Genomic DNA, 10,924 nt, shown 5'->3' on the forward strand with positions numbered 1-10,924 from the left:
ATGAGTATTTAATCGGATGTAAACTTTTAGTAAAGATGACTTTACCCCGCTAGAACGCAAGCATTTGTTGCATATCTCAGATTGTTCTGCTGTCACTCATTGCCATCATCCAGCACCTGAGTTTTACAAGTTTGTGATAGTGGTGAACCCAAAGAAACTAGTTTATTTTTATCTTTATTTTCAGTTATTATCTGAGTCCCACTGTGTTTAAATTAAATGTGTGTTACTGTGTTTTACCAACAGTTCCTCTACATCCAGGATGTGCTACAGTGGAGAGCTCAGGCCACTCCAGATCATCCGCTGTTCCTCGTTCTCAATTCTAAAGTAAACACCTTAAGCCAATCATACTAACTGTATGATTTCTGACAGTATTGTGCAGTCATATTCAATAAATGTGAATATTTATGAAAAGTTTATTTATTTCAGTAACTCGGTGAAACACATAAATCTACATAAATCTAACAGATTTAGTTGACTGCTATGTTGTGATATAAAAACCTTCAAATTTCTTTCTATATTTTCTTGCTTGTTTCCACCATTCCTTTCTTGTCCTTCATTTCTTCCATGTTTCCTACCTTCATTGCATCTCTCCTTTAGGCTTTGTTTCCTTTCTTGCATCCTTGTGTTCCTCCTGCTTTTGTTTCTTCCATTCTTTGTCTGCTTCCTTCCCATTCTTCCATCATTGTGTCCAACATCTTTTTCTTCCTTCCTTTTTTTTTATACTTTCCTTAATTGCTTGTGTCTTACCTCATTTTCCTCTTTCTTTCCTTCCTGGCTTTGTACCTCTATTTTTGTATTGTGTCCTTCTTTTCCTTCTGTCTTTTCTTCCTTGTATTCCACCTTCTTTCCTTATTTCTGTCCCATCTCAGTTCCCTTTTTTCATTCTTTTCTGTCCTTCCTCTTTTCCCTCTTTCCTTATTCCCAAGCATCCTACCTTACAATCATCATGCAGTTGTTGTTTATTTATTTGTTGACAATCTTTTGCATGTTCTATATGTGAAGCCTGCCCACTGTATAGATATCCCTCATAGATTCATTATTAACTTTAGTATTGCATGATTTAAAATGAATATTAAGAACTGGGAACTGTGGAAAAGTCTTGAATTCTTGAATTAAGAATATGTATGAACCCCGGTAAAGTAGTTTGCTCAGTTTGGAGACCATTTTGCTGTTTTTAAGAATAATAGCTTCAGTTTGCTTAATCACGCTAAACACATAGACATTATGGTGGACAGTCAAATAAGGCTTTGCTATTAAAACTGCAAAAGCAACAAGACCCTTTTAAAACATCTTGTTTTTACTGTTTTCTGAATTATGTATATTTACATGTAATGTAAAATAAATTTTCCACATACAACATGGCCACGCCAAGTGATTTTGTAGCATCTGTTGCATTTGTTTAGCTCAAATTTATTAAAATCAGGGTTAATTAAAGATCTCTCTTTAACTCTGAATAAACGATATAAGATGCCGTGGACTAAAGTTATTTGGGATTTCCCTTCAGGGCACAGTGGCCAGCACAGCTTCCTGCGTGCAGCTGCACAAGCGAGCAGAGCGAGTGGCAGCAGCTCTGATGGGACGCCTCAACACCGGGGACCATGTAGCACTTGTCTACCCACCGGGTAAAATGTCCTACCAATTAACATTTCTCTTCAGTTAATTTCAGCAGAGCTTTGTGGATGTTTTCTCACTTCAGCATTTAATCATTTCATCAACCTGTGTGTGTGCGCGCAGGAATCGACCTGATTGCAACCTTCTACGGCTGCCTGTATGCTGGGTGTGTCCCTGTCACTGTTAGACCTCCACACCCACAGAACCTGGCCACCACCCTACCTACTGTCAAAATGATTGTTGAGGTAAAACCATTTGTTTCCTGCTCAAACTTCCAAAACCTTTATGTGATCCAACTGATTCCTATTGAAATAAATCACAAAGAGGGTAAATTTAACTTGCATTGGTTTTTTTTATCTAAAGAAATTTATGCAAATAGTGTCAGTAGTGTTGTATGTTCTTTCTGTTGCAAATTGTAGTTTTTCTGGGTTGCAGGTCAGTAAGTCGGTGTGTATCCTGACCTCCCAAGCAATAGTGAAGCTACTGAAATCCAAAGAGGCTACTGCAGCGGTGGACATCAAGAGCTGGCCCACAGTGATGGACACGGGTAAATTATTTAAACAAACGCTCAGTTTTATCTTAGTGGTTCCGTTAGCATTCTCATGTTGTTACAAAGCGATTTCCTTTAACTACATGATCAGTTTTCTCTGCTGTAAAATGTGTCTGTGGTTCTGCAGATGACCTCCCCAGGAAAAAGTGTCCTCAGATGTACAAGCCCCCCACACCAGAGATGTTGGCTTACCTGGATTTCAGTGTTTCCACAACTGGGATCCTGGCAGGGGTCAAAGTATGTTGAAGCACATAAAAACTTTCACAGATTTAATTACAGTACAAATGTCGTGCTGGGGTGATACCCATCTCTTACTTTTCTCTCTCCTTTCTAAGTTGACAAAGTTTTCTTCCTTATTTTCATCACTTTGTCTTGTCTTTCCTAGATGTCTCATTCTGCCACCAGTGCCTTGTGTCGCTCCATTAAGCTGCAGTGTGAGCTCTACCCTTCCAGGCAGATCGCCATCTGTCTGGACCCCTACTGCGGCCTGGGCTTGGCTCTCTGGTGCCTGTGCAGGTAAACCAGCAGATCTAACCAGCTGAATGAGAATCCAATCACCTGTGCGACCCCACTCGGTTCAGTTTTGTGTTTTTGTTTTAGTGTTTACTCCGGCCACCAGTCAATCCTCGTTCCTCCTCTGGAGTTGGAGAGTAATGCATCTCTCTGGCTCACTGCTGTCAGCCAGTACAAAGTCCGCGTCACCTTCTGCTCGTATTCAGTCATGGAGATGTGCACCAAGGGTCTGGGCTCACAGACAGAAGCTCTACGGGTCAGTTTACTCTACAAACTGTTCAGACATGAACTGCTGTTTACTCCTGCACTACATATGGTATATAAATGACTTGTCTGTAATGTGAAGGGAGCATGTTTTTAATGATAAATACTGCACACAATATTTTTACCTTAAGTTAACTTGCAAGATCTGTCCCTTGATGAGGCTTTCAGGTACATAAATGCTCTAAAAAATAATCAAATAATGAGAATTGCCAGAGAGCTCCGTGTAAAACATGCTGCTGCTTTGCAAAGATGAAGTCCATAAAGGTTATATTTTTCAGTTTGAATTCTAGTTCATATGCAGTTCATGCAGTTTAGTTTTTACATTAATACATTTATCTAAGTAAATAGCTTATGTTAATGTCACTGCTCTTTCTTATCCTTCATCCAGTTGCGAAATGTGAATCTGTCTTGTGTGCGAACGTGCATGGTGGTGGCCGAGGAAAGGCCTCGAATCACCCTCACTCAGTCATTCTCGAAGATCTTCAAAGACTTGGGGCTCTCACCACGAGCCGTCAGCACCACCTTCGGATGCAGAGTGAACATAGCAATCTGTTTGCAGGTAAGCAGCAGCTAAAGGACAACACTTCCAAATACATGAAAAACAATATTTCTCAGTTTTTACTATTGGTGGGTTTTTAGGCACATGTTGCTTGATTTTTGTTGCCGTTTGTTCTCTTAATGCTACAGCAAAAGAGTAAATTGGAACAGAAGAATGATGAAATGTCTGTAAATTATAAGAGTTTATGCACTTGGAGTCAGAAAACTGATAAAAGTTATTTTATATTAACCTTTAGTCCATTATTCATAAAATTGGTCTAATTTGTGCTATGCTACCAGATTATCAGTAATTTTTTTTGTTCTTTGAATGAATTTAATTTGACATTTAACGAGGTTCCTTACACAGTCTTCAAAAGTCTAGAAAAGTATGAAATTTGATTAATCATTTTCCAGGTGGGGATAAGTCTGAGAAACAAAATTCTAAATGAAAATACATTTTAATTTAAAGCCTTAATTATTCTTTTATCTGAAAGATAGAAGTCTAAATATCTGGAAAAATGTGCCTTTAACAGTGATTTATATTTTAATAAATATAACCCTAACCATTTCTCTTTGATTTACCATATCACAACTTCAATTTTTGTCACATTCATTGATAGTTTTGATTTTTAATGTTAATACAGAAACCACAGATAAATGCCCATTCAGTCAAATGGAAAATGGACCTTTTCACATTTTTACGGTCCCTTAACCACCTAAGATCCTGGTTTTGAACTGAACATGTGTTTACTCTACTGAGATAATTTTAGTCTAACTCTTAACATTTTTTGGGTTTTGTACAAACAAAACAAAAGTACCACCGAACACGAGCTCTGCTTCAAAGAATCTTTATTTAATTTTGGATTATACATTCCAGATTTTACAGACAATTAAGTTGGTGTGTTCAGATGCCAATAAAGCTGTGAAATACCCTTTTATCACATTGCCACAGTAGAAGCTTTGTGTTATTTAAAAGTTGTTAAACATTGAGATTAAAATAGGAGAAACCAAGTTCATTTTTCCTATTTAAATGAAAAATTGTTAATGTAAATGTCAAACATAGATCTAAATTAAATTAAAACTTTTCTCTCAAATCCGAAGTTCTAAAGATGGGTTTAATCAGAACATTTTGAGTTAATTTTATTTATTTATTTTTTTTGGTAAAGAAAGATAAAATATTTCTTAAAACACTTCTTCTCAGTATGGTTGCTAATTAAAATTTGTTTTTCAAACCCTGGTCAATTTTTCCTGTTTTTCTGTGAAAGTTTATTTGTGTCTGTCCCACATATATATATATATATATATGAACACATGCGTCTATATCTCTATCTGTCCTGCCCTGTCCTGTCAGCCCAACAGGTTAGGGAAACTGGCTGAGCAGGTACTGTGGGATGAGAGTGGCTGTTTGCTCTGCAACTCAGTCTGTGTGTTTATGTGGCCATTCGTTGGTTCTCTTGCATGATGTCTGAACATGCTTTGCTTCGGTTCACATTGGTCTTCATTGGCTTTTATTTTTGATGCAATGAGGCTTGGCTTCATTTTTGTTTTAGCCAGTTTTCCTTGTATCACTGGATTCTCATTCAACCTTCTATTAGGTGTGGTTCATTACATTATACTGATTGACGGCAGGATTTACTAGTATTTTTCAGACTGTGGTAAAAATTTAAACAGGAAATATTTTGTAATTTTTTTCTAAAGAAAGGATTTGTACCCTTTTAAACATAGTTTTGAAAAATGATCCTTAATAAGAAACTATATATTGTACAGATACAGATACAGATGGTATGTAGATGGTATGTAGATGTATTTACAGTGTTAACGGTTTTTGTTTCCCGGCACACACTGATTGAGTCTCGCTGATATTTTCCAACAATGATCTGCTGCAGAAACGGCTGCTATGCTCCATGGATTGGCGTCAAACGACTCATTGAGCTAAATCAGCCTCTTTCTGCGTTTTCTTCACCTCACAGACCTCACTCTAAACAGTGACTGCTAGCTTTGGCGCTGCCCATACATTGGCAAAGGAGTACTGGAAAATATAATTTGTTGTGGCTGGATTGACTGCAGTTAAGATAACAAATACCACCACAGATGGGATCCATTTCTGCTGGCATAATGGTTCAGTTAAAATCCAGCTGCATGGCGGGGTTTAATCACAACAAATAGTTCTCAGAGCTTTAGATTCATAGACGTTTACAAGAGGGAGTTCACTAAAACTAATTAATATTTTTCTGGTGGAGTTCCAGGAAAATCAGCTGTAGATTTCTCCACCCCTCCTACAATAGTTGGTGTCAGAGGATCTGATGGAGAAAATATTTTCCTGTACCTGGTTCAGTCCTAACTCCTGTAGCCTTGCTTCTGGTCGGCTTCTGGCTGCCCCCGGCTTTTTCTGCAGCTGTTTCATATCCAGCTTCCACCTTCTCCTCACACAAACAGCACACAGAGGTCATATTAGGACTGAACCGGCTTAATAATGTCCGGTTTTGTTTGTTTTATTCCAGGGAACATCTGGACCAGATCCCACCACTGTTTATGTGGATATGAGAGCTTTACGACATGACAGGTAGGAGGCAGCATTGCTACACTGTCAGAGCAACCAAATTATATTATAATATAATATAATATAATATAATAAAGATATTTTTGCTATTTATTTAATGTAAGTAATTGCTTATTTTCTTTTTGTTTGCCTCCTCAGGGTTCGTCTTGTTGAGAGAGGATCCCCTCACAGTCTGCCCCTCATGGAGTCTGGGAAGGTAAAACATGAAATGCACAAAAGAAACGGAGGCATTTTTATGCGGTCGGAATGATTTACTTTTCTTGATCAGTAACTGTGCTGTAAAACTGAGGTGTGGCTGTCTGCTTGCGTAGATCCTTCCTGGAGTGAAAGTGATCATTGCCAACACAGAGACCAAAGGACCTTTAGGAGACTGTCATCTAGGAGAGGTGAGTCCCAGACTTGTACTAAATTAAACAAACAGGATAGGAATGGAAAATCAAGCTCTAAGAAAATACAAAACAACTATAAATGTTTATAGTTTGACAAATTAACCGGAATACTTGCAGTTCCAGAACAGTTAACATAAATGTAGTTTACTAAAGCCTAGGTCCAAAAAGAAATGACATTAAATTTTGATATTTTGTTGGTGAATCACCTTATTTGCTTTAGAATTGAAATTTAAAATTCAGTGTTTTTATAGATCCATGTTATTTAGTTATTCCACCATTTAGTACCTTTTGTGTTTTTTTTTTGTCTGTTTAATGCCGAACTTTTTCAGCTACAAAATGAAGCCTGCCAAGTCTGCTAAGTAAGGTTTTCTACTGACGATGCGTCAAATTATTCCCATCAGTGGGATGTTCTGAAATATGGTTCTGTGATTCCAATAAATATAATTGTCTACCATGAGTTTATTTAGAGTGATTTTGGTTGGATCTGGAGTCATAATCTGTCATGTTTCATAAAAGTCACCTTGGATCAGATCCAAAATACATAAAAGATCTTTAAACAATAATGTACAGTTAAACTTAATGTGAGATGGAGTATTTTTAAGACATTATGTCTCAATTATTTGCTAAATTTCTTAGCTTGAGAGAAAAATGGAATAGTTGTGCACATATTGTTTACAGGTACAAAAGGGAAGAAGGAAGGAACAAAAGGGTTGGATTATAAGTACAGTACAAATTGGCAGGAGGTGAACTAAACCAGAGCCATCACCTTCATTTTCATGCCTGTGTTCTCTGCCTGTTCAGACCCGAGGCCTAAAACAGCTTTTTAGCAGAATTGGTTACACTGCTGTTGTATTGATATAATTAAAACCCTTTAAAAAAGTGGACATTGTATACAATGAGCGAGGCTCTGCGTTAGATCTAAAATGTCCACCAGAAGCATGTGCAATCCTTAGTGTAACCATCATCATTTATATGTGTGACAGATCTGGGTGAGCAGTCCTCACAACGCCACTGGCTACTACACAGTTTATGGTGAAGAGGTGCTGCATGCTGACCACTTTAACACCAAGCTTAGCTTTGGAGACACCCAGACGGTCTGGGCAAGGACCGGTTATCTGGGCTTCCTGCGACGCACTGACCTCACTGATGCCAGTGGAGGTGAGTGTGATCAGTATTGTTTTAATATGTTTCACTATGGAAAGATTAGTCAGTACATCTCTATTGTTACATCTGTAAATATGCATTCTCAAACTCAATATGTGTTCTTGTGTCAGAGCGCCATGATGCCCTCTATGTGGTGGGCTCTCTTGATGAAACTCTGGAGCTGAGGGGAATGAGGTATCACCCCATCGACATTGAGACCTCAGTTATCCGTTCCCACAAGAGCATAGCTGAATGGTGAGAAACCGGCAACAGCTCCAAGTACTGACATTATAATCTTAAATCAAATATTTATTATGGAGTGAAATGTTTTCTCTCCTTCCTCCTCCCTTTAGTGCGGTGTTCACATGGACCAACCTCCTGGTTGTTGTGGTGGAGCTGGAGGGATCCGAGCAGGAGGCGCTGGACCTGGTGGCCTTGGTGACAAACGTTGTCCTGGAGGAGCACTACCTCATCGTGGGAGTAGTGGTTGTGGTGGACCCTGGTGTGATCCCCATCAACTCCAGAGGGGAGAAGCAGCGGATGCACCTCAGAGATGGATTCCTGGCTGACCAGCTGGACCCCATTTATGTGGCTTACAACATGTGAGGGTCCGTCTAAAGGAGGGAAACCCCGTCTCCTGTTTTTTTTGTTTTTTTGCCACTCCTGGAGCCAGCGGGATAGAAATGTCTTGTATGAGCATGGCCTTGATTGAAAGAGTCTTGCTCCTCAGCACACAAGGAAACAGACCAAAACATGGATACAAGAATTCTAAAAAATGTAGAAAATGCCCAACAGGTATAAGACTGACAGAAATCTCACATCTGTTTCCTTTGTGGATTGTGTGTATCAGCAAGTAATATTTTATAGGGCATTTTTCTTTTACTGATGTGACTCTTGAATATATGACATAACTCTGGGCTCTTTAAACCCAAGTGCAGCACAGCAAGAGTGTTATAGTATGATACTACACAGTGCCAATAAATGTAATTTATTTTGTTACGCTAAAAAAGGATGAATGTTCAGTGTGCGTTTGTGCCAGTGCACCAAACCTGATTAAAACAACAGTTATGTTCAGAGCTTTGCATGTTACAGGTCCAACATTTTTCATGGAAAACACACATTTTACGAGCAGGTCCCGACATTACAGCTGCACCCTTAATTTCAGTCCACACCATGATTATGCACTGATGAAGTAGCACACAGCAATGGTAGGATGGGTTAGGATTGTTATTTTCTGTTATTGCACGATGTGAGTCAAACACACATAATGTGACTTGTGCTGGAGGTTTTACACACTCCATAACCATGAATAGACGTATAAAAACCAAGACACTGTGCTTTTTTATGCAACAAATATACAGTTTGCTAGTCATTTTATTGGATTGTGGTACAACAAATTACACTTTGGTTTATTGTTAAAAACAGGAAATATCAAAGAGAACTTTTTAACATTATACAGGTCCTTCTCAAAATATTAGCATATTGTGATAAAGTTCATTATTTTCCATAATGTAATGATGAAAATTTAACATTCATATATTTTAGATTCATTGCACACTACTGAAATATTTCAGGTCTTTTATTGTCTTAATACGGATGATTTTGGCATACAGCTCATGAAAACCCAAAATTCCTATCTCACAAAATTAGCATATTTCATCCGACCAATAAAAGAAAAGTGTTTTTAATACAAAAAACGTCAACCTTCAAATAATCATGTACAGTTATGCACTCAATACTTGGTCGGGAATACTTTTGCAGAAATGACTGCTTCAATGCGTCGTGGCATGGAGGCAATCAGCCTGTGGCACTGCTGAGGTCTTATGGAGGCCCAGGATGCTTCGATAGCGGCCTTTAGCTCATCCAGAGTGTTGGGTCTTGAGTCTCTCAACGTTCTCTTCACAATATCCCACAGATTCTCTATGGGGTTCAGGTCAGGAGAGTTGGCAGGCCAATTGAGCACAGTGATACCATGGTCAGTAAACCATTTACCAGTGGTTTTGGCACTGTGAGCAGGTGCCAGGTCGTGCTGAAAAACAAAATCTTCATCTTCATAAAGCTTTTCAGCAGATGGAAGCATGAAGTGCTCCAAAATCTCCTGATAGCTAGCTGCATTGACCCTGCCCTTGATAAAACACAGTGGACCAACACCAGCAGCTGACACGGCACCCCAGACCATCACTGACTGTGGGTACTTGACACTGGACTTCTGGCATTTTGGCATTTCCTTCTCCCCAGTCTTCCTCCAGACTCTGGCACCTTGATTTCCGAATGACATGCAGAATTTGCTTTCATCCGAAAAAAGTACTTTGGACCACTGAGCAACAGTCCAGTGCTGCTTCTCAGTAGCCCAGGTCAGGTGCTTCTGCCGCTGTTTCTGGTTCAAAAGTGGCTTGACCTGGGGAATGCGGCACCTGTAGCCCATTTCCTGCACACGCCTGTGCACGGTGGCTCTGGATGTTTCTACTCCAGACTCAGTCCACTGCTTCCGCAGGTCCCCCAAGGTCTGGAATCGGCCCTTCTCCACAATCTTCCTCTGGGTCCGGTCACCTCTTCTCGTTGTGCAGCGTTTTCTGACACACTTTTTCCTTCCCACAAACTTCCCACTGAGGTGCCTTGATACAGCACTCTGGGAACAGCCTATTCGTTCAGAAATTTCTTTCTGTGTCTTACCCTCTTGCTTGAGGGTGTCAATAGTGGCCTTCTGGACAGCAGTCAGGTCGGCAGTCTTACCCATGATTGGGGTTTTGAGTGATGAACCAGGCTGGGAGTTTTAAAGGCCTCAGGAATCTTTTGCAGGTGTTTAGAGTTAACTCGTTGATTCAGATGATTAGGTTCATAGCTCGTTTAGAGACCCTTTTAATGATATGCTAATTTTGTGAGATAGGAATTTTGGGTTTTCATGAGCTGTATGCCAAAATCATCCGTATTAAGACAATAAAAGACCTGAAATATTTCAGTTAGTGTGCAATTAATCTAAAATATATGAATGTTAAATTTTCATCATGACATTATGGAAAATAATTAACTTTATCACAATATGCTAATATTTTGAGAAGGACCTGTATATGATGAGGGAGGCTGTAGCTCTCCCTTGTGGTGGCTGGGGGATGTAGCAGCTTATCTCAGCAGAAACTACACTAAAAATAAACCAGGAGCAAAGAACATTTTCAATTTTAATAGGAAAATATTCTAAATATTTATCTTAAAAATAGCTTTGTGATAAAGGCAAGTGAGTTGTGACAGGCAAAGGTGTCATGACTTGGTTTTAAGTCTTGGAATCGAATCATGACTCAAGTCACACATTTATGACTTTTGACTTGATGAAACCAAATGAGACTTGGGACTTCAATTGGA

The 10,924-nt window shown here is 39.1% G+C and overlaps 1 protein-coding gene across 6 annotated transcripts in view; it reads left to right on the plus strand.

Moving 5' to 3' along the window:
- Positions 1–8,643, plus strand: part of dip2a (disco-interacting protein 2 homolog A) — a 107,986-nt gene extending 99,343 nt beyond the window's left edge. For all 6 annotated transcript variants that reach the window (XM_047370977.1, XM_047370978.1, XM_047370980.1 and 3 more), the window contains 14 exons: positions 244–324; positions 1,505–1,622; positions 1,735–1,856; positions 2,047–2,158; positions 2,289–2,398; positions 2,547–2,677; positions 2,762–2,930; positions 3,327–3,497; positions 5,977–6,038; positions 6,174–6,231; positions 6,347–6,421; positions 7,408–7,582; positions 7,699–7,822; positions 7,921–8,643. In XM_047370977.1, the coding sequence (XP_047226933.1) occupies positions 244–324; positions 1,505–1,622; positions 1,735–1,856; positions 2,047–2,158; positions 2,289–2,398; positions 2,547–2,677; positions 2,762–2,930; positions 3,327–3,497; positions 5,977–6,038; positions 6,174–6,231; positions 6,347–6,421; positions 7,408–7,582; positions 7,699–7,822; positions 7,921–8,173 (1,761 nt within the window). In that variant the 3' untranslated portion in view covers positions 8,174–8,643. The remainder of the gene's footprint in view (positions 1–243; positions 325–1,504; positions 1,623–1,734; positions 1,857–2,046; positions 2,159–2,288; positions 2,399–2,546; positions 2,678–2,761; positions 2,931–3,326; positions 3,498–5,976; positions 6,039–6,173; positions 6,232–6,346; positions 6,422–7,407; positions 7,583–7,698; positions 7,823–7,920) is intronic.
- Positions 8,644–10,924: the final 2,281 nt, after the last annotated feature.

Source organism: Girardinichthys multiradiatus, chromosome 7 (genome assembly GCF_021462225.1).
Source record: "Girardinichthys multiradiatus isolate DD_20200921_A chromosome 7, DD_fGirMul_XY1, whole genome shotgun sequence".
Classification (NCBI taxonomy): domain Eukaryota; kingdom Metazoa; phylum Chordata; class Actinopteri; order Cyprinodontiformes; family Goodeidae; genus Girardinichthys; species Girardinichthys multiradiatus.